At 44.4% G+C, this 24,850-nt stretch overlaps 1 protein-coding gene across 1 annotated transcript in view; it reads right to left on the reverse strand.

Annotated features, from left to right (window-relative positions):
* Positions 1-3,981: 3,981 nt before the first annotated feature.
* The window catches only part of DGKE (diacylglycerol kinase epsilon), a 37,365-nt gene continuing 16,496 nt past the window's right edge, over positions 3,982-24,850 (reverse strand). The window contains exons 7-12 of the mRNA XM_042454153.1: positions 23,913-23,964; positions 15,487-15,600; positions 12,163-12,234; positions 11,318-11,445; positions 10,188-10,299; positions 3,982-9,587 (exon numbers count right to left, since the gene is read on the reverse strand). Of these exons, the coding sequence (XP_042310087.1) occupies positions 9,390-9,587; positions 10,188-10,299; positions 11,318-11,445; positions 12,163-12,234; positions 15,487-15,600; positions 23,913-23,964 (676 nt within the window). The 3' untranslated portion in view covers positions 3,982-9,389. The remainder of the gene's footprint in view (positions 9,588-10,187; positions 10,300-11,317; positions 11,446-12,162; positions 12,235-15,486; positions 15,601-23,912; positions 23,965-24,850) is intronic.

Here is a 24,850-nt window from a genome sequence, read left to right on the forward strand (position 1 = left end):
GCCAATGAGGAGGCACTTAAAGTGCCCATGAGTCCTGTAATTATTCGTGGGGAAGGATGGTTGAGGGAGAGAGAAAACTGCCTCCCCAAAGCACTTCTGCTAGGCTGCTGCCTTGGAAGAAAGACCCCAGAGAGGCTGGGGGAGGCTGCAGGCAAAGCAAATTTGGGGAAAGCTCCTTCCAGAGGACCTATGGGGTGGGTTTTGCAGGACATATCCCCGCTTCATGGCTCTACAGACAGCCAGGGAGCCCTCCAGAGAGCCCAGAGATCAATGGGGGAGGCTGCAGGCAAAGCGAATTTCGGGAAAGCTCCTTCCAGAGGAACTATGGGATGGGTTTTGCAGGACATATCCCCGCTTCATGGCTCTAAGGACAGCCCAGGGAGGGAGCACTCTTCCCCAAGATTCTCTTTCCAGGGTTGGAAAATGGGATCAAGGAGGAGAAGGCAGATTCCGTTTGGGAAAGAGAGATGGAAAGGCTCTATTTCCCCTGAGATTGCTGTGCATCCAGCCTCTCCTCCGTTACAAATGGTGTTCAATGGCTCTCCTCACACCGAGGGAAGCCTTTAAGAGTCCTTTGACAGATGAATACACACACACACACACACACACACACATCCAGGGTTTCCTATGTCTCCCCAGATTGGGAAAGAGAGATGGAAAGGTTCTATTTCCTCCCAGATTGCTGTGCATCCAGCCTCTCCTCCGTTACAAATGGTGTTCAATGGCTCTCCTCACACCGGGGGAAGCTTTTAAGAGTCCTTTGAGAGATGAATACACACACACACACACACACACACACACACACACACATAGAGGGTTTCCTGTGTCTCCCCAGATTCCGTGTGGGAAAGAGAGAAGGAAAGGCTCTATTTCCCCCTAGATTGCTGTGCATCCAGCCTCTCCTCCGTTACAAATGGTGTTCAATGGCTCTCCTCACACTGGGGGAAGCCTTTAAGAGTCCTTTGACAGATGCAGGTGCTTGAGCGGCCAGGACTTCAGGCGCTTAAAGTGCTGAAGAGATTAAGCGTCTGTAAACCATTAAAAATAAAATAATAAATAAATAAATCCTTATCTTTTATTGAAAGACCGCCGCGGACAAAGGGGTGGGGGAAGCAAAGATGGCAACGGCCACGATGGATGAGGACAAGAAAGGGCGACTCCCCCGAGCCAGCCCATCGCGCTCCGCTCCTCCCATCCAGCTAACCCGATTTCAGAGGCTGATTGTTCCTATTTAAATACTCCGATTCCTATCCCGAATCAAGGGAAAATAGTACGTTCGACCCTTCTATTTTTTAACCCGCTTTATAAGCCCCTACCACGGATAAAAAAAACCCGATTTCTGATTCGGATCATAGTGGAAACGATTGCGGGTTACTCTAGAACTGTTCTAGAGTTAATTCGGGTTCAAATAGGAACGCTATACCTTGAATTCGATTTGTAACCCGGAGTATAAGCCAGTGAGAACAACCACATGGTTTATTTCATTGTAAGCTTGCCCCCCCCCCCCCACAAGTTATGGAAACAGACCCACACTCAGACTAGTGTCTCTCTCCTAAGAGAGCAGATGACATAGATTCTAATATCCACAAGTTTCCTTCACACCAAATCTACATGGAGACACATTCCTGTTGACAGAAACAACAGAAAATTCAGGAGGTTTTAAAATACGGGCATAGCCCGAAAAACCCACAAAAAACTATTAAAATACGGATTCTTATTTACAAATTAAAAAGCAGATATTCTTTTAAAAAAGCTCTTTTAGCACATTTTCTCCAGTGTCTCAGAAAGATGGGATAGAGCAGGAACAGGACAATTCACATCTGTGGCTGAACTTTTAGCCTTGTTTTGCAGTGGTTTGACTGTTGGACTGGGACTCTGGAGACCAGGGTTTGAATCGTATGTAAATCCACTGGGTGACCTTGGCCAAATCACACTCTTTCAGCCTCAGAGGAAGCAATGGCAACCCTTTTCTCAAGAAACTTGCCAAGAAAACCTTATGATAGGGTTGCCATAAATGGGAAATGACTTGAAAGCATACAACAAAGCATAGAAAGAGGTGGAAGCTGAGAAGGTAGAGGCTTGCCTAATGCTGCCTAACATGTCCTTGACTGAAGTGAAAATTTGCCTGGATACATCCCAGCAAACATTTTTGATCCTCATTTCTAGTAAAACACAGCAGAGGTGTGTGTTGACAGCCATACAGAAAAATAAAATTGAGTGCTGGTGGTGATGGAGCCTCCTCCTCCCTCACACTGCTAGTCTCCTACCCATGGTTTGACTACTTTGATGTTTGTAAGAAGAGACATTAGTCATTACACTGTGCCAGTTCATTTGGATAAAATAAGCAGAAGCAGGGGATTAAACCAATACAAGGCTTCCATGCTACTGTTTAGGAGAGAGATATAGGTCATTTACTATAGCTATACTTTGCAATGGTAACTCATATTTGCAAAAATTAGATAAAAGTGTAACAGCAGTTGTGTAAAATGAGAACATGAGGACAAGTTCAAGAGACTAGAGCTTGGGAATTAAACTATTGGCCACAAGATTGGATTCCCCTGAATGTGTGGTTGTTGCTTCTTTTAATCTCTTATAGCTGTTTTGATTCCATATGGATTACCAGTCAACCTGCAAAAGGGATCAGATGTCAAATCTCAAAACAGGTCAAAATTAGGATGTGGTTTGGAATGGCTATGAGGTCACTAGACATTTTTTTCATTTGACAGCTATCGTTTATGTGAGAGTTTCAGTTAACTGTAAGGAAGTTGCAAGAGTGGTAGTCACTATACCTTACAGTACAGCTCTACGTACATCCATTCAGTCATATATCCCACTGAGTTCAATGAGATTTTCTCCCAGAATGTATAGGACTGTAGACTAATTTGTGGTTTAGGCCTATGTTAGCACCAAGATTAAGCATGGGTGGGTTGGGATTGCAAGCACTACACTAGGGTCATCTAGGTTTTAAGATAATTAACAGGTAATTAACACAGACATTGCACTGAAACTCTTTTCTTCTTTTATACCACTGTTGGTATTTGCATGCTCTAAAGATGTTCAGACACCTTTTGTGTTTAGTTAATTAAACTGAAGAGAATTCAGACAGATGAGATCAAGCTAATAGGTTTCTTGACAATGCAAAGTGAACAACAGATTCTTCCCATATAAAGTACTGTTTTCTGCTAAACTGGATTAAAGGAAAAACACAAAGCAGCTAGGTCTTCCATGGGAGGACCATAAATAGAATCACATGAATGAGGAAAAACATTACAAATGGAGTGCAAGTATCTGAAGCAACAGAAATTACCTGAGAAATATGCAGTGCATGTGCTGAAGAACAAAGAAACACTCTATTCTGCATTGGTCAGACCTAGACACTATACTTCTATTGATGCAGCCTAAAATCGCATTGGCCTTTTTAGCTGCTGCATCGCACTGCTGATTCATGTTCAACTTGTGGTCTACCTGGACTCCTAGATCCTTTTCACATGTTGTCTCATTCAGGCAGGTGTCCCCCATCCTATATCTATGCATTTCATTTTTCATTACTTGTGGGTCATTTTTGCTGTGCTGGCAAATTCGGCACAAGCCATTTGTATCTGAAAATCCAGCATAAAAGGACAACTACCATAATTTTTCCTCTTTTCCTTATGAGTTTTTTGTGCTTGATAATATGCTAAAAGGGGACATGAATGTCAGGACCAGCCTTATCTCCCCCCCCCCCCAATAAGATCAGAACTACTTGAAGGGGAAAGGGAAAGAAGCTCTATGAAAAGCTCACAGACACTAATTCTGATTTTAAATTAATTATTACAAAAACCTAATGAAACAGTTTTAGTTCATACTTATTGTATGAACTCTGACTAGAGTAGGTAGAGTTACACATTTCCCATTGTTTTCAGCATCCACAATCAGATTAGAAAGCATTCTGTACAAGAAAAGATCAAGAAATTAAAGAAGGGATCAGTACAACATCTGGACTTCAAGTTTCAGTGCAACAACCACTTTATTTCAGTAGCAAAGTATTTCATACAATCCAAAGATTTCCTTTTTGAAATCCCTAAACAGTGAGATCTAGAAAATGCATGTCTGGGTATTCTTCTGACTTCTATCCATAAAGCAAAGTTCCATTAGCCTGAGCCCATAAACTAGCAGCCTTGGGATTGTAAAGACTAACTAGACCTTGAAGCCAGCTCAAAACATTGAGAGAAAACTGTGGAGGACCTATTTGATTCCCTCTGGCCCCCAGGAGATATGTAAACAATATTAGGTTCAGTATTTGGGATGGAAAGAGACAGGCAAAGTTCAGACAAGCAGCAAGTACAAAGCAACCTGAGTGTCATTTGAGATAGCAAGCATGGAAGAGAGAATATGGTCACATTACCTTTGTGCATACATTAATAATTGTGTAGCATTTGCTTCAGAATACTCTGTGCTTCCACATTATGACAGAGGCAAGGGAGCAGCAATCCCCTTAGCAGATTCTGGCATACCTCTAGTTCCTGTATAAAGCAGAAGTGGGGAACATGGGCCCTTTCACACTATGCAGTCATAGCTCTATGACTCCACTTTAACTGACATGGTCCAGTCCTATGGTATCCTGGGGTTTACAGTTTAGAGATAGATGTTTAAAATTATCATCCAGAGAGATCTAGCACCTAATTTGCAGTCCCCAAACTGCAAGCCCCAGGATTCCATAGAACACAGAAATGGCACTTAAAGTGGACTGTATAGTGTGAATAGGCACAGGGTAGCCCTTCATAAATTGCTGGATTGTGCTTCCCATAATCCCTCATCATTAGCTATGGTGGCAAGGGTTGATGGAAATTGCAAGTCAACAACATCTGCAGAGCCCCATGTTCCACTCTCCCAGCTTAGAGGTAGGTTGGCACTTAGCATCTTGAGGTTAGCAGCGAAGAGCAAAATATGCCCATCACAATCACTAATCAGACACCACAGCATCCAGGTGGCAAGTACCCCATGTAGGAACAAGGATGGTTGGGAATAGCCACGGACACAGGTTGCCTGGATCAAATGGAGCCTCTCCATTCTGCCACTACTGGGATGCTGCACAGGCTAGACAGTGTGTGCACCACAGTCTATCACTTTACAATGCTATCTATCATCACGTGGAAGCAATGTCCAAGCAGCTTCTAATGTGGCAACTGAGATAAATAAACCAGGTCAAGAGAAACAACTGTGTGCAATAGGGATGCCACAATTTCCAACAATTCAAGTTGGGAACTTTTTTTGAAAAGACTCATTTCTTTTGCAAACAATGTAGTTAAATATAAGCAAAACAAACAAACAAAAACAAAACAAGATGCAAAACATTCAAAAACATAAGTGCTTAATTAATTTACTCATAATGTAAACTGGTACGGAATCTGTTCAAACGCAATGTGGAATTTGGTAGCTGAGCACCCCCTTTTGGTCAACTGGTGTGTTAGAGTTTTGTAATTCTCAGTGTTACAATTCTGGTCAAAGTTCAGTAGTTCAACACAATCAAAATATTATATCCAATTATACAGTCATACCCTACAGAATTTGTTCCATAGAAAATTTACAGAAATACATATAGAAATTAGACATAAACACATACTATGACATACAAGAGTAGACTATTGTCTTGCCCCTTTATTAGTATGAAAATATTCCATGTGCAATTGGGCAGTAGGTACCCTCTTGTATCTCCTAATGTCAGTGGCAAGGAGAATGCATAGACACAGGAACCAATTTACATATTCATACTAGATTATGGGCACAACTTGAACAGAAGCCTCAGACTCTTGTACTCCTTTCTCCTCCTCCTTGATGCTAGGATAAGGACTTTCACATTGTTGAATTTAAGTTTCAAGGACTCCTGACTTGCCCTTATATACTATAGGAACCAGTGACCATGGCATGACACAAGTTCTGGTCAGTTTTCCAACAAGATGCTTCACAACACTGTTTCTGAAGATAGCTTTTTTAACTAACCACAGTTTATTATAAACCACGATAAGGTCCATAGGTAATAAGAAGGCAGGAATAATAAAACTAAAGATATCCCAGTATATGAGGGGAGGAGAGTACATGAACTGGAGGTTTCCGGTCCGTGCTCACAGATCTAAACCATGGTTTAGATCTGTGAGCTAAATTAAGTGAAGGAGTGGGGAATGTGTGGTGCTCTTCTGCTGCTGGACTGCAACTTCCTATAGTATCTTATCAATGGCTTTGTTGGCTGAGACTGATGGAAACTGTAGTCCAATAAAATCTGGAAGACCACATGGTTTAGAATTCTGTGGTAATCACCTCACTGTTTCCTTGAAGTGTGTTTGGCACTTGTGGGAAAGGTGACATTGAAAACTAGAGAGTATACTGTATCACATACTGGGAGGCAGATATGCTCACTGCTTCATTTCATATAAAAAGATTCCTCAATCAGTGTGTATAACCCAAGTGCAGGCAATGTTACATTTCAGTTCTGCACAATCCAATGGTTATTGGAGTCATTCCCTCAACAGCTAGATGAATATTACTTACAATTGTACTGAAAGTACTCAAAGCAGGAATTTCCATTACAGTTCTGACATAGTGAAGTACTCTAGATAGCAGAAGGATAAACAGTGGAAAAAAGCATTGTCTCCTCCATTGTACTGAACTAATATTAATACTTCCTTTAAGCAGGAAAGAATAATAAGCTCCTTTCAAAAATGGTCTACTTATTTTTATGCCTATGTAAACACCAAGACATTCATAGTACTTAAATAAACAGGTATACAAAAAAAAGGGCTCATTCAAATAAATGGAACAGAACTTGAATAACTAGATATCTGTTAACCTCACATTAAACTTTAACATCCACTTAGCCTATTTCTTGGTCCATTGTACTCTCATTGATAATGACTTTTCACACACATTCAAAACTGTTCTTATTACTTAGGTATGTACAAGAGAATATTGTAACAAATTCCAGTGAAGTATAAACAGTGAATAAGGGGACATTTAATCTTCTTTCAACAGTTGTGTCTCAGAGAATAGACACAGTGTCACAAGCATAATGTAATGACACATCTGCTTGATGTAAAAGGGATTACCAAAAATATATTACTATACCTGAGGGGAAAAAAACTCGATTCAGCAAAAACCCTAGACATATCATCCCTGATACCTTCAAAGGGCAATACTTGGTCTGTCTCTTCTACATAGTAAGCTACATGAAACCAAGAAACTTGTTTTGAAACTGGCACAAGACCATTCATTGCTAAGAAATCAAATCAGCCTGGTTTATCAAAATGTTTAAACACTTTCTCTTTACTCAAATGAATGAGGCAGTCTTAATTTAAGCTATATAAGAAAATTATTTTATAATTTGGGATTATATTACCTAAGTGGACAACATGCATCAGAGCTATTAAGCACAAAGTGCCAAAATGGGGCATCTCTGCCCTAAAGTAACAAGAAAAAAATTTCAGTGTTCCAACCAAGAGCTTAATCTGTCAGAAACATTGCCTGTACAAAGCCACTGAAACAAAAAGAATTGCTATCCCTGGATAACTTCCATTCACTTTGGTGGAATTTGTGCAGGGAGTGTTCCTATGGCTTGTGGCCCCAGACAAACACAACAATGAAAAAGCACTGCATGTGACCTAGACAAGCATACATTACATAGGCATAGATTTAAAGTTCCTATCAGTGGAACTTTGCTTACAAAATCAGCCTTCTGAAAAGCTGAATTGTAGGGATGGAGGACCCTCCTGGACAGTGCAGGGAGAGCTGGGAAGTGAGAGTGGGATTGGGCTGAAGGGGAAGCTTGTCAGAAAGCACCTACCACCTTTGCTCCAGTGGAAGCTTCTGCAGAATTGCAGGACTTTTTCCTGTTTTTGGAGTCTAAGCCAGAGAATGTCAATAATGTTTTCATTTGCTGCTGGCAGTTGTGGACAGTTTAATTACTAATTCTTTGGAATTTAAAGCCTCATTCCCTTCCATTTGTTTCAAATGCAGATATTGCAAAATCCTCAGCTTGTTAAACTTTGCAAATTCTTCCAGCAACTTATGGCTAGAATCCTCTAGGTGACATATGCAGGTGTTAGTCTCAGTGTATTTTTGGGCATGTTGCAAAAGGATCTCCTTGTAAAATGTGTACACAACAGCAGCAAAGGCTCATGGCACAGCTTATTACCTTCAGACACAGATCAGTGGGCAGGAGTGCACTGAGGCTTGTACTGGTTGCCCTTGAACACCTGGGGAAGAAGGAACAGACTTACAGTGTCTGCTCTCACAATTGAATAGGGACAGGGTTCCATGAGCTGTTACAAACCTAGAGAGGTACTGGGAAAGAGGGAGAAGACTTCACTGCCCAGATGATGGTGTAAGTATGTCACAGGAGACTTGCCCTCAGCCAGTGTGTTTATTTGAGCTCACCCTGAATTTCCAATGGAAGAATGGCATAGCCATTCTGTATGGGAGTGCAAGGGGCAACGTATCTACATTAGGGTTAGCAGTTTATTTCCATAGCTCTTGTTTCCCATATCCATAGCTACTGTCTCCAATAACCATGATTCAGAGATTATTCATCTCTGATGAGTCAGTGAAGAAGCACAATTAATCTACTAGATAACTGTGAATACTTCAAATATTAGGTCTGGGTTGATTAAGTAACATACAAGTTAAGATCTCACTCTGCTCAGTATCTAAGAAAGCAGAACTATAAACTATATAGGTTCTGAACAGAACCAGTGATTCTCCTAGTGACAGTGAGGCTGGCTGTTATCTAGTGTAGTCTCAGCTTCATCAGGAGTGTCTTGTGGGTTCAGGCACTCTTCCCCTCTCAGATACAAACTCCACAACATCTTTCAACTGCAAACCTAACTATGGGTAGCCAAAACACTGATGCTGACTGCATCACAGTTGGTTCTGAAAATGAGGGAATTTGTGAGGAAGAGAAGTCACACTTAAACCCACAGGGTGCTTCTGGTGAGGCACAGTGTAGCATGATACTGTATTATGTTCTCTTAAAGACTAGATTTATGCTATGACAAATGGTAAATGCTAGGCAACTATTCCACAGAACTATATAAAAATTCCAAGGGTTTGGCAAAGAAGAAATGTTGTTGGGAGGGAGGCAGTCACTATCACATGAACATGAAAGTGCCTCTCCCTGATTCTCATCCCTACTTCCGCATGACAATATACACCAAAGCAAACATGTATGCTCAACCTAAGCCTATGCTAGCTTTCTTTGGTCGCTAAAAGCATGACTTGGTTAATTTTCATGCCACAGATAAGTATAGAGATGGCATGGTCTTAAGAGGTCTATTGTAGACAGGATATTTAGCACAAAGCTTTTCAGTGAAAGTCAAGCTGTATTACCACTACCAGGTAGAATATGAAAATGTGGCCAAGACCTATGTGTCCTCGTCGGTCTGATCTTTTGCTAGCTCCTGTTCAGATACACTAGAGACCTCATCATCATCGTCCGTCTGTTCACCTGAGTGATAGAGCATCAGTGCGTGGGTCTTGTGAGTTATTGTAACTGTGCAGGGACCTTGTGCCCAGGGCTCTCCATCTACCTGCATTGGCATCTTGGAATTTTTCAGGATCAGCTGCAATTAAGAAAATAAAAACAAGACAACTTTCACAACATCCCACTACCTTTTTGTAAGCCCTTCCCAAACAAAAGCAACCATTAAAGGCAGCCAAGATTTAAAACATGGCTGAATCCCAAACCATATTTGCCAACACGCATGGGATACATGAAAAGCCGGCTCCCCGGCCTCCTGAGGGACGCTGCCACACCCCCACGCCACCAGGTGGAACTTTTTTTCCCCCTTGCTATTTGTATGGGGGTGTTTTCATGTATTCTTAATTGTTTTATAGCATATGATGTTTGTACAAGGGGGTTTTAATTTGTGATCTATGATGTTTTAACTGTTGTATTATTGTTGTTCACCGCTATGATCCTTGGAATAGCGGTATATAAATAAACCATATTATTATTATTATTATTACATCACCATCATTAAAAGGCAAACAAATCCTCCTGACTCTGCTCCTCTATTCTGGCTAGCCTGAGAAATGCAGATTTTATGACTGTTTCCAAGGAAGTGGCTTTGGAATGAAGAGGCATGAAAAGGATCTTTTTCAGGATTCTTCTATTACTTCTATGCATGTCCCATCAGCTTGCTCCAAGGTCTGTTACCTACCCTCACAGTATGAGCCTGGCCCAGCCGGATGGGATTTGCAAGCTTCACTTGAATCTGTGCACAGTGGAAGGAGCCATTAACCCCAACAACTTCTAGCAATCCATCATCATGCCTGAAACAAACAAACAAATGATACTTTATTAGTATTTATTGTAATGTTTATTACTGGATACTTACTATAGTACACAGCGTCAAATAACTGTTTGAGTCCAGTATGTGCAACCACTAGGGTCAAACTATGGGGCACATAGTTTGGCTGTGGCCAAGAGTAGCAACACTTTACACCTTTCTTTCTTACTTAAAACATGGAAATGATTAGGTACAGTGCAGAGCAAAGCTGTAGCTGCTGGCACTCTGGTTCCATAGGCATATCCGGAACGTTACTGTGCAATCCGGAACGTTACTGTGCACCCTATTTCTACTGTATTCCATGTGTGCTGTTTAAAACAAAAAAGGAAAGTGTGTGTGTGTGGGGGGGGGGGGGGCTTGTACAGTTTCTTTGATGCTTCCACAAACTAGTAAAAGAATAAGGAGAGCAAGCTGAGAGGACCTTTATTCCCCTCCCCCCCCCCACACAGAGTTCATTAGGCTGTCTAGCATGTTAGAAGCCTCTGTGAAAACTTGGTTAAAAATGTGAAAAGGGTCAACCTTTGTTGTTCCTGGAAAAGGGTCCTGAAAAGATAGTGATCAGGACGGGAAAGCCAGAAAGGATTTTTAGTGTATGTGAAGTAGAAAAAGCCAGGATGGCAGAGTAATAGCAGCACAATCAAGGGTTGGGAAAGCCCCTTGCCTAAAGATGTCTCAATGATGGGTACAGTACAGATGACACAACAAAGCAATGTTGACTTGGTATACCATCCCCTAAATATATGAGCCCCCAAACATAGCTAATTCTATACAGATCATTATACAAAGGGATATTGTAGCACATTTGAGACTAACTAAAAGAAAGAAGTTGGTAGCAGGAGTTTTCGTAAACTTGAGCTTACTTCTTCAGATACACATAACTTCCTTAGATGCATGTTAGTCCCAAAGATGCTACAAGTTCCCTTTGCAGTCTGATTTTCCAGTCTAATATGGCTATGTCTTTGAATTTCATACAGATCATGTACAACAGAGCAGACTCTTACCTTGCCATAGGATAAAGCTCATCTCCCATTCCTTCCCATAGTCGACAGCCTCCTCCCCAGTAGGAAATATTCAGCACTATGATCCCTTCCAAACTTGGTAGGTCGATTCGCTCTCCATCCAACTCTAGCTTTAAAGACATACAACAAATTGTTAGCAAGTTCCATGAACAAAAATGTTGGTTCAAAACTAGGTCTATGGGCTTGGGAAGAGGAACCAAGCCACCATTTATGGGAAGTCCAACTGCTTTAAAACAATCTGATTTGGTGATCCAATAAGCCCTTGCAGGTGTCAGACTAGGGGTGGATAGGAGAAAAGGGCAAGCCAAAAGCTTTCAATTATTAATGGAGTTTATCGCACTGCCCTTTTTCCTGAGCCAGGCGAATGCTGAAACTGTTTAAACCAGATTTTATCACACATCTCTGTGCCCAGGCATCCTGTACTCGATCCAGACTTCTCCTGTACTTTGTGAAGAACAGGATTTTCTGAATCAGGTATAGGATGCCTCCTGCCTGGACAGGCAAGTGTGTGAATCTGTTTTTCAACGGTTTCAGCCCGTGCCAGGATTGGGAAAAAGGGCAGTGTGATAAACTCCAGTGACTGCAGCAACTCCATCCTCGCTCTGGAAAGACCCACTGTATTCTTTCAACAGTTCCACCTGCTCAGGTGGCCAACAAGCCATTCTCTGAGTGTACTGTACAACTGCTATTGATATTACTATTGCGCTACCAATTTAAAGTATCTTAGCAGTATTCTGCATCATATCCTATGTCCTTCCAAATACCAATGTTCTTCCCACAGAGAAAACCAACAAATAAATTAAGAAAAGTAGGAATAACTGCCTTACCTCAATCTTTTTGTTCAAATCCTTACATTCCTGTACTAAACAATCTTTGGTGCCATAAAAGAAATAAACAGCCTGCAGGGAAAAAAAAACAAAGGAGATGAAGAGGGGACAAGGAGGATTTGTTGTGAAAGACAAGGACTGGACAAAGTGGATTTGCTTCTTCGACTGACCTGGATTCCCAGAGTTCTAGTGATAGTACTGTCATGATTAAACATTAATATCCCCAAGAAAGAGGGAAACCTAAAACACCAATACTAACAATTCTTATTATGTTACCAAAAAATAAATATACACTTATGTTTAAGATCTTCAGTAATCGATTACCACTTCCTTACATGTACAGTTGGATCTGTATCCCTGGATTTTTTATCCATGGATTCAGCACGCACAGCTTGAAAATATTCGAAAATATATAAATTCCAAACAGCAAATCTTGATTTGGCCATTTTATATAAGGGACACCATTTTATTATCTATTGTGTTTGAACATACATGGAGTTTGGTAGCCACAGGGGGTCCTGGAACCCCTGTGGATAGCAAGGACCCACAGTATTAACATGGAAACATTAACAAAGTTACTGTCTTCCTTTCAAAACTATTGGGGAAAAACAATGGAAAGCACAACTGTGCTGATACCACTTTAAAAATATTCAGACTGAGGCCTGTTACAGACTACCAAAATAAAACTGCTTCAGGTCTCTTTGGAGGTATGCTATTTAAATGATGCATGGGTCCCACAAGTCCGGAGGTCGCGCCAAAGCCACACTCCATTCCTAAGCACTGGAGTGCAGCTTTGGTGCAGCTTCTGGATTCTTAGGATGCATGCATCATTTAAACAGCATACTTCCAAAGAGACCTGAAGCAGCTTTATTTTGGCAGTCTGTAACAGGCCTAAGTCTTATTTTACTTGGCTATCAGCTGCACTTAGCAGTCTTTGTATCTAACCATGAACAACAGCCAGTTATTTGGCAGAAACTTCTTGCTAGAATCTTCAAATTTAAGGGCATCTGTACTACACAACCATGAAATATCATCATAGCTTAAATACGTCCGACATTTGTATGGAAAACCTATAAATTCCATTAGATGCTCAGTTCCATTATAACACACGCGCGCACACATACACACACACTCTATAATATAATAATTATAGAATATTAATACTTCTCTTCAGTTAGGCATACTGAGAAAGAATAAGTAGTAAAATTGGTGGTGGTAAATCTTCAAAACCCAATGGCTGACATTACCAGTTAAGGCAGAAATGGGCAACTGCAGTTGGATCAATTCTCTGCTTCTGAGACTCCCTTGAGGGCTTCATTGATAGCGAAACTCCCCCACAAGATTAGAAATAAAGCCAGAATTGGGTATAAGTCCACTTCTGGTTTTGGGGAAAAAAAAGTTTATTTTTAAAAAAATGTTTAGTATTGCAGGATACCAATCTAAAAGATGAATCCCCACTTCTGGAAGCTTCTATATGGGTCAGTTCATTGCTTTGTGGAACCACAAAACGGTCTCTGGGGAGACTGGAATGGCTGAGGACTATAAAAACAGCTTTGAAGTGTGACATTAGGCCCCAGGGCCTACCCTGAGTTAAAGCAATCTCTCTTGCTAGAAAAACAATGGGATCTAGATCGGTCACGATTAACCTAAATACTACTGGCACTACTATACTACTTTAGAAATCAGAATAAGACTACGACTTGGAAGGACAGCTATGAAGAACTAGACAAGATCCTGAAGTGTGTAAATATATAATTGAATATTAGAGTTAGGTTTGTCAGTACTATCATATTTCCAGTTCTACAGTATGTATGGTTGTGAAAGCTGGACAGTGAAGAAAGCTGATAGGAAGAAAATAAGCCCATTTGAAATGTGGTGCTGGAGAAGAGTTCTAAGGCAGTGGTTTTCAAACAGTGGGTGTGGGGCATCACAAGATATGCTCAAAGGGGTTACAAAAGCTGGTGGCCCTGATCCTCCCTCATCTCCTTCTCCCAAACTTTTTTATATGTAAAATTTACACATGGGTCAAGTTAAATATTAAATTTAGTTAAATAAAGTCATTCTAAGTTGAACAATGTTATTTCTTTATAAAATGTTAATATATGAATATATGAGAATGTGCAGACAAAAATACACACAGTAAATAATTTCTATTTATTTAAAATATTTTTATACACATACTATGTCGAGTGGAGGGGGAGTGCAACTTCTGCATCCAGATGTCAATTGGGGGTCCCAAGGATAAAAGTTCTGAGTACCACTGTTCTATGGATACTATGGACTCCTAAAAAACAAATAAATAGATCCCAGAATAAATCAAACCTGAACTTCCTCCAGAAGCCAAGATGACTAAACTGATACTGCCATACTTTGGACATCATGAACTGGCATAGCTCATTGGAAATAGTTGCTAAGGTAGAGGGCAGTAGGAAAAGAGGGCAATTACATTCCAGATGGAAGGACTCAAATCAGGGAAGCCACAGCCCTGTGTTGAAGACAGGGGGACTTGGAGATCTCTCATTCATGGAGTAACCATACATCAAAGCCAACTTGATGACAGTTAACAACAACAACAAACTTTTTATTATGACTAACAAACCTGGTAGATTTTTAAAAAGCATATTACACACAGCAGTTTTGATTAGATATCTGCATGTAACTAGAAGGTGTAACTGCAAACTGCAGCCCTTATTCCCTGTCAGATTCCATGCTTTTTCTGGCAAAAAACAAAAACAACCACCAAAAAAATTATAATAATTATCAAATTTTCAAAAATGGAAAGGAAAGGCAAATTGCCTCTCCTGGAGCCTTCATAGCAGCAATTTACCTTTGAAAGAATTCACATGGTCCAGAAATACAGTTTAATGTAAATAATAATAATAATAATAATAATAATAGGATTTTAAGAATAACAAAATCCACGGATGCTCAAGTCCCATTAAATCAATGGAATATTAAAATGGTGCCCCTTATATAAAATGGCAAAATTAAGGATTGCAATTTGGAATACTGGTGTACACACACACACACACACACACACACACACACACACACACACACTCCAAGCCTTGGAAGATTGAATCCATGGATAAAAAGTCCATGGGTAATGAGGGTCGACTGTATACTTCCAGCCACTTCTAATACTTTTTCTTCTTGTTATATCTGGCAATTTCTGCAGCCCCCGGGGAGGTCTCAAGGACACAAAATTGGTTCCCAGACCTACCACAGTTGCCCAACCTGATCTAGAGGAAATACTATGAAAGACTTCCCCTGAAGTGGCCCAGTTCATTGGGATACAGCAAATTTTGGTTTTACCCGACATACCTTGTTAATGATCCTACTAGAAAACAGAGAGGGAGATTTCTCACGATGTGTGTGAAAGTTTAAAGCCATGAGAGCATCTGGTCCTATGGAAAAATAGTTGTTCATTGTGAAGATCTGCAGAAAGGAGAGAACAGTAGCAATGAAAAATCCTGGCAATAATGCAATTATAGTGAGCCAAGGGTAAGGAATCTGTTGCTCTCTGTGAGGCTATTGGACTCCAAATCCCATCTGTCCCAGAAGCATGGCTGACTATCAAGGAGAATGGAAACTAAAACCCAGCACCTGAGGGATCACAGGTTCCCCATTGTGTAGTAAACACATAAGAGGTGTGTGTGTGTGTGTGTGTGTGTGTGTGTATATATATATATATATATATATATATAGATATGTTTCTTTCCTGTAACAGTATTTCTTCGTGTGGTCATCTGCGAATACATACAAATGGGTTTCACTGCGCTTGCGCAGTGCTGTTCGGAAACTTCTGGAATCACTGGGCAAAGTTTACTTTGCAACATATAGAAACTTTTTGGCGGTAACTCCGCCCACCCGTTATAAGGCCCCTGCCTTCCCGCTCTTTTCCCCAGTTTCGCAATTTTCCCGCCAAGCAGGTGATGGAAAGAGCCAATAAGAGCAGGACACTGAGGGGATGGACGGGTGGGATTTGTATGTATTTGCAGATGACCACTCGAAGAAATACTGTTACAGGTAAGCAACCTGTCCTTCTTCGTGGTCTCTGCGAATCATACAAATGGATTTAGACTGACAAGCTTAGGTAAGCGGCGGAGGGAGTGTCCTGAAACCAAAACTATGGTAAACCAAGGGTATATTTATTGTAACAATAAACACCTTGAACCATAAAAAGAGTCAAGCTTTTTGTTCATGCACAAACTCAACATAGCAATAACATTGCAAAACCTGAGAAGGGAATAAAAGGTCATGCAAGACCAGTCCCATTGAAATTGTGCAAATCAACATTCAACAGAATGTAAAACAGTGGCATTATGTACATAAATGCTGAAAACACAAACCATCAGTAGTGCAATCAATGCAACCCTGAAACCAACACAGCCCTCCCGAAAGCTGCGTCTCGGATGGCTCTGGTGTCCAGCCTATAGTGCTTTATAAAAGTCAATGGCTGGGACCAGACAGCAGCCTTACAGACATCCTCCAAGGGAATGGCCGACAGGAATGCAGAGGATGCTGACACTGCTCTTGTGGAGTGGGACCGAACCCTGCCAGGGAGAGGTTTGACCAGCAGTTCATAGCAGAGGTGGATGGTACCAGCCACCCATTTGGAAAACCTCTGCGCAGACACGGGCAACCCCTTCTTCGGTTCCGAGTAGCATTGGAAAAGTCTCTCGGACTGACTGGAGGCAGCAGTTCTGTCCAGGTAAAACGCCAGCGCTCTCCTGACATCAAGAGAGTGCAGGCTTCGCTCTGCATCTGAAGTTGGATTGGAAGCGAGGGTAGGCAACACAAGGTCCTGGCACATGTGGAAAGCAGACACAACCTTAGGCAAGAAAGTAATGTCTGTCCGAAGGACCTACTTGTCCTTGTGAAACCTCAGGAAGGGCTGGTCCCTCCGCAAGGCACAGAGTTCGCCCGCACGGCGGGCAGAGGTGATGGCCACAAGAAAAGCGGTTTTCCAAGTCAGTAGTCTCAAGTCCGCTGTGGCCATCGGTTCAAAGGGCTTGGATTGGAGCGCGGCCAGCACCACTTCCAAGCTCCAATCTGGGGCCGGTACCGACACAGGAGGGTGCAGGTTGGCACATCCCTTCAGGAACCCCTTCACCAGGGGGTCCATAAAGAAGGAAGCCCTACCCTCAAATTGGTACCTGGAACAAATGGCAGAGAGGTAGCACTTGATGGATGTGAGGCACAACCCCTCATCCAACAGTGCCATCAAAAACTCCAGCACCACTGGAGTGGAAACTTGAGCAGGAGACAAGCCCTTTCAATCAAGGAAGAGGCTAAACCTCCTCCACTTCAGGGCATAGGACCGCAGGGTGGATGGCTTCTGCGCAGCCAGGATCACCGTCCTCACCGCGTCCGGCAGTGAGGCTAGGGCTGGATTCTCCAGGCCACAAGTGGCAGGCTCTTGGTGTCCAGGTGCAGAATCCCGCCGTCCTGGATCGACAGCAGGTCGGGACGGAAGTCGAGGCGGAGGAAGCATCTCTTGGAGAGGTGGAGAAGGGATGCGAACCAGGGCTGTCTCGGCCACCACGGAGTGATCAGGATCGCATCCGAACGGTCCGTTGTCATCTTGGACACCACCCTGATGACGAGAGGGAAGGGAGGGAAGGCGTAGAGCAGCTCTCCCGACCAAGGGAAGGCGAACGCATCTCCGAGGGATCCGTCCATTCATCTTCTGGAGCAGAACTGGAGACAGTGGCTGTTCCATTCGGCCGCGAAGAGGTCGACTTGGGGGGTTCCCCACCAATCGAACAGGTCACTGACCGTCTCTGGATGGAGCCTCCACTCGTGGCACACCAAAGGGGATCTGCTTAGGCGGTCCGCCAACTCATTGTCCTCTCCTGGAAGGTGAATCGCCTGGAGGAGCACCTGTCTCTGGACGCACCAGTCCCAAATGCGGAGAGTGATCTCAAGCAGGGTCTTGGATCTGGTGCCTCCCTGTTTGTTGATGTAATACATCACGGTGGTGTTGTCCGTTCTCAGGAGGACCACCTTGCCTGCGACAGCGAATTCGAATGCCCTCAACGCCTTTTCGAATGTGAGCATCTCCAAAGCATTGATGTGGAAATGCTTGTCCCGGGTCGACCACTTGTCCTTGACAACCAGGTCGAGCAGGTGGGCGCCCCGGCCTTCCAGGGAAGCATTGGTTATCAAAGTCAATTGAGGCTGAGGTTGATGGAAGGGCATCCCGATGCAGACGTTGTGGTCGTCCAGCCACCATCTCAGTGAAGCGGCCACCGGTCTCGGTACTGTGAGCCACTTGGACGGAGGATCCTCCATTGGAGAGAAGACTGAGAGGAACCAGGACTGCAGTGGTCGGAGGCGAAGCCTTGCCCACGGTGTCACGAATGTTGTTGACGCCACGTGGCCCAGGGCCACTTGGACGTCTCTGGCCCTCACCCTTCTGTGAGAGATGGAAGGCGTCAGTGATGCCACCAACGCCTGGAAATGGTCCGGAGGGAGAAAGGCGGAGCATCTTTCGGAGTCGAGGATGGCTCCGATGAACTTGGCCTGTCTGGTCGGAGTGAAGTGGGACTTCTCTTCGTTGACGACCAGTCCAAGGGAGTCCAAAAGGTGCAAGGCGAATGAGACTGCCTCTCGGAGCTCCTGCTGTGAGTCGGCGGCGAACAACCAGTTGTCCAGGTACGGGAAGACTCTGTAGCCCTTCTGATGAAGGTATGCCACCACTGGTGCCATGCACTTCGTGAAGACCCTCGGAGCCGTGGAAAGGCCAAAGGGGAGCACGTTGTAGTGGTACGCAGTGGAGCTGACAGTGAAGGCGAGGAATCTCCGGTGGGACTCCCGAATTCCGATGTGGAAGTAGGCACCCTTCAAGTCGACCATCACGAACCACAGGCCCTGGTGGAGAAGCGGCAGAATAGAAGCCAAGGTTACCATCCGGAACCGGCGGTATTCAAGGAAAAAGTTCAGCTCCCTCAAGTCCAAGATGGGTCTGATGCCCCCATCCGCCTTGGGTACCGTGAAGTACCTGGAGAAAAAAGCCCTGGAGCATTGTTCGGGCGACAAAGGGGAGATTGCCCCCTTGTCCAGCAAAGTGCGCACTTCGTCGAGAAGGGTGTCCGAGGGGTGAGTGGACATGAAGGCTCCGGTTGGGGGGAGCTCTTGGAACTTGAAGGCATAACCCCTACGGACGATGTTGAGGACCCACGAGTCCGTCGTAATGGAGGCCCAGGTGGTGACAAAGGGCCTTAAAATGTCCAAAAAGAAAAAAGGAGAGACAAAGCGCGCTGCAACCCTTCAGGCTCTCTTCTTCCCCTGGTCGGTGTCCTACCAGCGGGACATTCGGTACCGGGAAGGAAAGTTGCGACGGCCAGAGGAGGAGGAGGACTGAGAGGGTTACCAGCGTCTCTGGGAGCCCTGCTGCTGAGGTTGCCGGTCTTGTTGGAAGGCCCCCTGTGACTGACCTTGCGGCTGCCACGGGCGCTGCCTCTTTCTGAAGGGCGAGATGGGAGCTGATGACATCCCGTGCTTCTTCGCCGCCACCTTCATTCTGAACTTGCAGTTCAGGCGCTCGTCGGTCTTGGCGTGGAAGAGGCCACTACCATCCAGGGGCATGTCCTCTATGGCTGACTTGACGTTGGCATTGAGGTCCGAACCCCTCAGCCACGCATGCCGGCGCAGAGCCAACGAAGCCGACATCGCCCGTCCCGCACAGTCAGCCACGTTTCTGGAGGCGGTGATGAGCCAGCTGCCGATCGAGTGGGCCTCATCACGGATCTCTACCAGGCGTTGCCTGGGACGTCCGGGACGAGTGGCGAGATCCCCTCCATGAGGGTCTGGATGTACACCCCCATGCAGGCGTTACAGTTGATGGCCTTGACTGCGAGGGCCGCTGCCGAGTAGGCCTTCTTGGCCAGACCATCAACTTTCTTCGCTTCCCGGTCGACTGGGGAAGTTGCCTGTTTGGGGACGAAGCCCTGCTGAGCCCCCTCTACGATTGCCGAGTTCTGCTTGGGGTGTTTGGCCAACCAAGAGCAACTCGCCGGGGAGATCCGGTAGAGGGACTCGATCTTCCTGGACGATCCGACGAGGGAAGCTGGCGCATCCCACGACCTCTGGACAATGGACTCAAGGGAGGGCAGCAGCGGGATGGAGGGTGGCGTGGGCACCCGGCCATGCACCCGATGTTCCACAGGATCCCGAGCCTCCTCCTCGGGGTAGGTGAGCTCGATGTCCAGGGCCCTTGCCATCTTAATGATGTGCTCGTTAAACGAGCGCACATCATCCGTCGGGGAGGAAGGCTCCGGGTGCTGCATCCGCTGCGGAGACGCCTGGACGGAGGTATCGTCGTCGTCCGAGGGCTCCCCCGACGGCAGCAAGGACTCCTCCTTGGAGTCGGTGTCCGAGGTAAGCAGGATGTCTGGGACCCTGACTCGAGTTGCTGAACGCGCCAGGATCTGCAGGGCCGATGGCTCTGTCAGGGAGCGGCGTGGTGCAGAGGCTGAGGCTGTCACATGGGAAGGAGCAGGCTTGTCATCTTGGGGGGCCACCAGGCGCAGGTTGAGCCGGGTGAACTCCCTGAAGGCAGTCTCCCTTGGCACTGACATGTAGTATCTCCCTGATTCGGCATCAAAAAACATGTCAGTGTCCCTCTCCATCAGTTCGTCGACCTCCGAATGGATAGAAGGAGGAGGTGACACTCTCCGAGGGAGCTCGGCTGCTTCCGCATCGGCGCGGGCAAAGTTGACCGTCGACGGCAGCGGTGTGTCCAGGAGAGCGGCCGCATGCGAGGAGGAGGAGCCATCAGGGTGCAAAGAGGCTGGTGTTGGAGCCTTCTTCGTCGGGGAGCGTTGCTTGTGGGAAGCGCGCTCCTTTCCCTTGGAGGAGACCTCCGACCCGGTGTGGTCCTTGGAGGGCTTGGACCTCTTTGGTGCGTAGCCTTCAGCTGCCTCCTTGTGGTGCCTCTTTTTAGACGACCGCGGCGTCTCGGCCCAATCCTCGGGGGGGGGAGAAAGGGTTGTCCGGCAGGTCCAGCAGGACAACGGCTCCCGTGGATTGAGGCTTAGATGTCTTCGCCTTTTCCACCGGTGCAGCCTTTCCCGAAGAGGATGCCCCCGTCTCGGGAAGCTTGAAGGCGTGTCGAGATGCCTTCAACGACACCTTGGAGGACGGAGTCGGGACCAACGAGACCTCCGCCTCCGCGTGATCATTCACGCGCGAGCCCTCCGGGGACAGCTTCCTCCCGGATTTCGCCCTGGGCTCTATACCCTCAGTCCCCGACTGCTTGTGGGGGCGCTTGGAGGGCTTGTCGGTGGCACTGGGTTTGTGTGAACCACGGGCCACATCGGTGGTGGTGGACGATCCTGCCAACGGCGGGGCAGACACCACGCTGGACACACTCGCCCAGGAAGATGAGGCAGGCGGCGGAGCCGAAGGAGCTGATGATGGACGGGGGCCTCCCTCCTGAACCTTGCCCAAAGCGATGGCCGAAGTCAGCCGGGACTCACGGTTCTTGCGAGCCTGGGATGAGAGGGACTTGCAGAGCGGGCAAGCCTTCGTATCATGGTCCTTGCCCAAGCAAAGGAGGCAGGAAGAGTGCGGGTCCTGGATGGGCACCTTGCCCTCGCAGACATCACACTTCTTAAATGGAGCAGGCATTTTCCGAAGTCGACAAGTTGAAAGGGAAAGTCCAGAAACGAGGTCAACAGTCCGAGAGTTCGAAGTTACCAGGGGCGGGAGACAAAGAATGGTCAAGAGACGGTCCGAGGTCAAAAGTGAAAGTGATTCCGATTGCAAGCTAAAGCGAGCGAAGTTCCCTGAAGCAGCTAGCGTGGTGGAAAAAAAGGAACTGGGGAAAAGAGCGGGAAGGCAGGGGCCTTATAACGGGTGGGCGGAGTTACCGCCAAAAAGTTTCTATATGTTGCAAAGTAAACTTTGCCCAGTGATTCCAGAAGTTTCTGAACAGCACTGCGCAGGCGCAGTGAAACCCATTTGTATGATTCGCAGAGACCACAAAGAATATATATACACACACACACACACACACACACACACACACACACACACTTTGCCATCAGACCACACTGTATCTTTTTAATAAACCATCTTTGCACAAATGTTAAATTATCTCTTATGCAAAATGTGACATAGAAAGCATTTAAAAAAAAATATATAATATTAGATCAGTGATTTTCTTTAGGGCTACTTCACACTAGTTTCATGTAATACTAGTTGATTCTGAGGAAAAGCTCACAGGATGAGGTTACACAAAATGTGATGGCCGAACGTTAGGAATAAGGCTAAATCCGGGCAATGTAGGGTATTGCTGGCCATCTATGAACCTTCAGATACCCACTGGCATACTTTGCATGCTCCTGGTAGATCTGATTATTTCACATTCCTTCAGTACAGCCAGTAAAGTCGGGATGTAGAGAGGCTTTAATCACATGTGTTCTACTACTCACAAACAGCATATGAAATAGCAAACTTGTGTCTGGACTGTACCATCTCAGACAACAGGGGAAGGCTTACATAATGGAAAGCTCTTCCAAGAAAAGGGTTCCTGTATGTTTATTTGTTAAAAGAGTTGCACTCTTCCTTTTGGCTCAAGCAGGCTTAGCCATCTTTCTGAAGTGTAGATGAAAATATGCCTGGACACCGCACCCCCCACCTTTTAAACACAAGATAATTTTATCACATAGCTACCTGCAACAAAATAAATGCAGAAGAGATATAGGTTTACCATTTGTACCTTTGTCATTTCTGAAAACCAGGCCTAAGTTAATTAGAACCAGGAAGGAAGTGTCCGAACTCTTTGCTTCTGAAGGGATTCTCTTTCAGATTCACAATGCTGTTTTGGCAGACACTGGCATGGCTTGTTTTTGTTTTTAAATACCATCCAAGATTACTAAAATGGACCTTTTCTCACCTTAATTCCAGGTCTCAGTATTGGCCACTTTATATTTGAGTGGCCTAAATCCTGTTGCTAGTATTGACTAGAGTAGAATCCCATTAAATCAATGGGATTTACCTACACATTGATTCATTATACAATTGATTCTATGAGTCTACTCTAGTTAGGACTAATCAACAGGATGCTAGCCAACCAGCAATCCCACCCTCCACTCCAAATTCCATAGTGCATCAATATATTTTAAATGAACAAAACAAGAAGAGAGTGTTAAGGGATATGAGGCAGGGTGGTCCTAACCTCCTGAGCTCCTGGATGGTGGGATTATAGCACAGGGTAGAGTTCTAGGTGATCCAGTCACACTCAATGCTCTATAGGGATAAATTTGATGTTATGGCATCACTGAGTGTTCCATTTCACTAGAGAGTGAGGGCAAAGTGAAATGCACAGGACCAAATGTAAATGTTACTCATTTTTCCCAGTCCAACATCCTTGAGGAAAATAAAACCTTGCCAGTCTGCAAGGTTTTATGCAAAACCTTTCACAGTTGCAAACAAGAGTTCATTTCACTTTCACAAGTTCCCTAGGCTTTAAATAGCTCCTTATTTCAGATCTCCAATAAATGTATAAAGACAAAGGCAGAAGAAACTCCACTATAGAGATCCTTCAAAGGATGAATCAGGTACACGGTTTTCCTGTATTACAAGAATATCATTCACCAGCAGATTCAGGATGGATCACAAACAGTTGTCCACTGGTAATGGGGATTGATTTTGTGCACATCTCCATGGTAAACAAAAAGAAAAACAGAAAACAATAGTTTATTTACTATCTATAAACTTTAATGTTTTCCAAATTGTACCTTTAGTTTTCTTAAATTGTAGTATCCTTTGTTTGTTACTTGGACCTTCCATCTAAATAGGGAGGGGAGGGAAGAAAAAAGAAGTCATAAATTCACATATAGATTAAATGTACAAAACTGACAGGTTTTAAAAAGACCTAATAAAAACAACAGTTGAAACATTAAGGATACAATTGACCCCCTTAGCATTCGTCTGCATCTTAAAACTGTTATTAAAAGCCAGTCATTCTTTAAAATTTGCTTTTAGGAACTATGATGGATGATGAGCCCCTCAGGTCTCCATGCATTATGTCCTATGATATATTTACATGCCTTTGAATAGGGATAGATCAGCCTTTCCCCATAGGAACTAAAGCCAACCTTTTATAACAAGGAACAGAGAGTACATTCCTTGTTCATAACAGATTCCCTCTCTTTTTCCAAGTTTCACATGAAATATTACAAATGTAAAATGCAACAATAAAGGTAACAAGAAAAACATAAACAGGTTCATAACAGGTTCTTAACATTTTAAGGTAGAAATGGATAAACATTTAAAAAACAAAAACAAAACCAAAAACCTTGAAGAGCCAGGAAAGGTTGTATGCCTACATTATACAGTATGTTTTCCCCTCATTTCATAGGCACCACCAAAAGTATAAGAGAACTAATGCTCCCTTTTGTTGTAATGTTGCTCCAAGACTATTACAGTCGGTTAGCCCCCTACCAACCAAAGTGAAATAGAGAGAAATGGAAACATATACTAAGCACTGAAGTTAGGCAACCTCTGAGAATGTGCTTGTGTGTGTGTCACTATTTTTCTGCTTGTGTAAGTGCCCCAATGAGATTCTGGCCTAAAGAGCTAGGAACTTAAGAAAGATCTCATGAAGAGAGCATCTTTAGAATTTCCTTGTACTGTATATGGGGACCTCAGCATTTCCCTGCCCCCATATGCTTGG

Source organism: Sceloporus undulatus, chromosome 2, assembly GCF_019175285.1.
Source record: "Sceloporus undulatus isolate JIND9_A2432 ecotype Alabama chromosome 2, SceUnd_v1.1, whole genome shotgun sequence".
NCBI lineage: Eukaryota > Metazoa > Chordata > Lepidosauria > Squamata > Phrynosomatidae > Sceloporus > Sceloporus undulatus.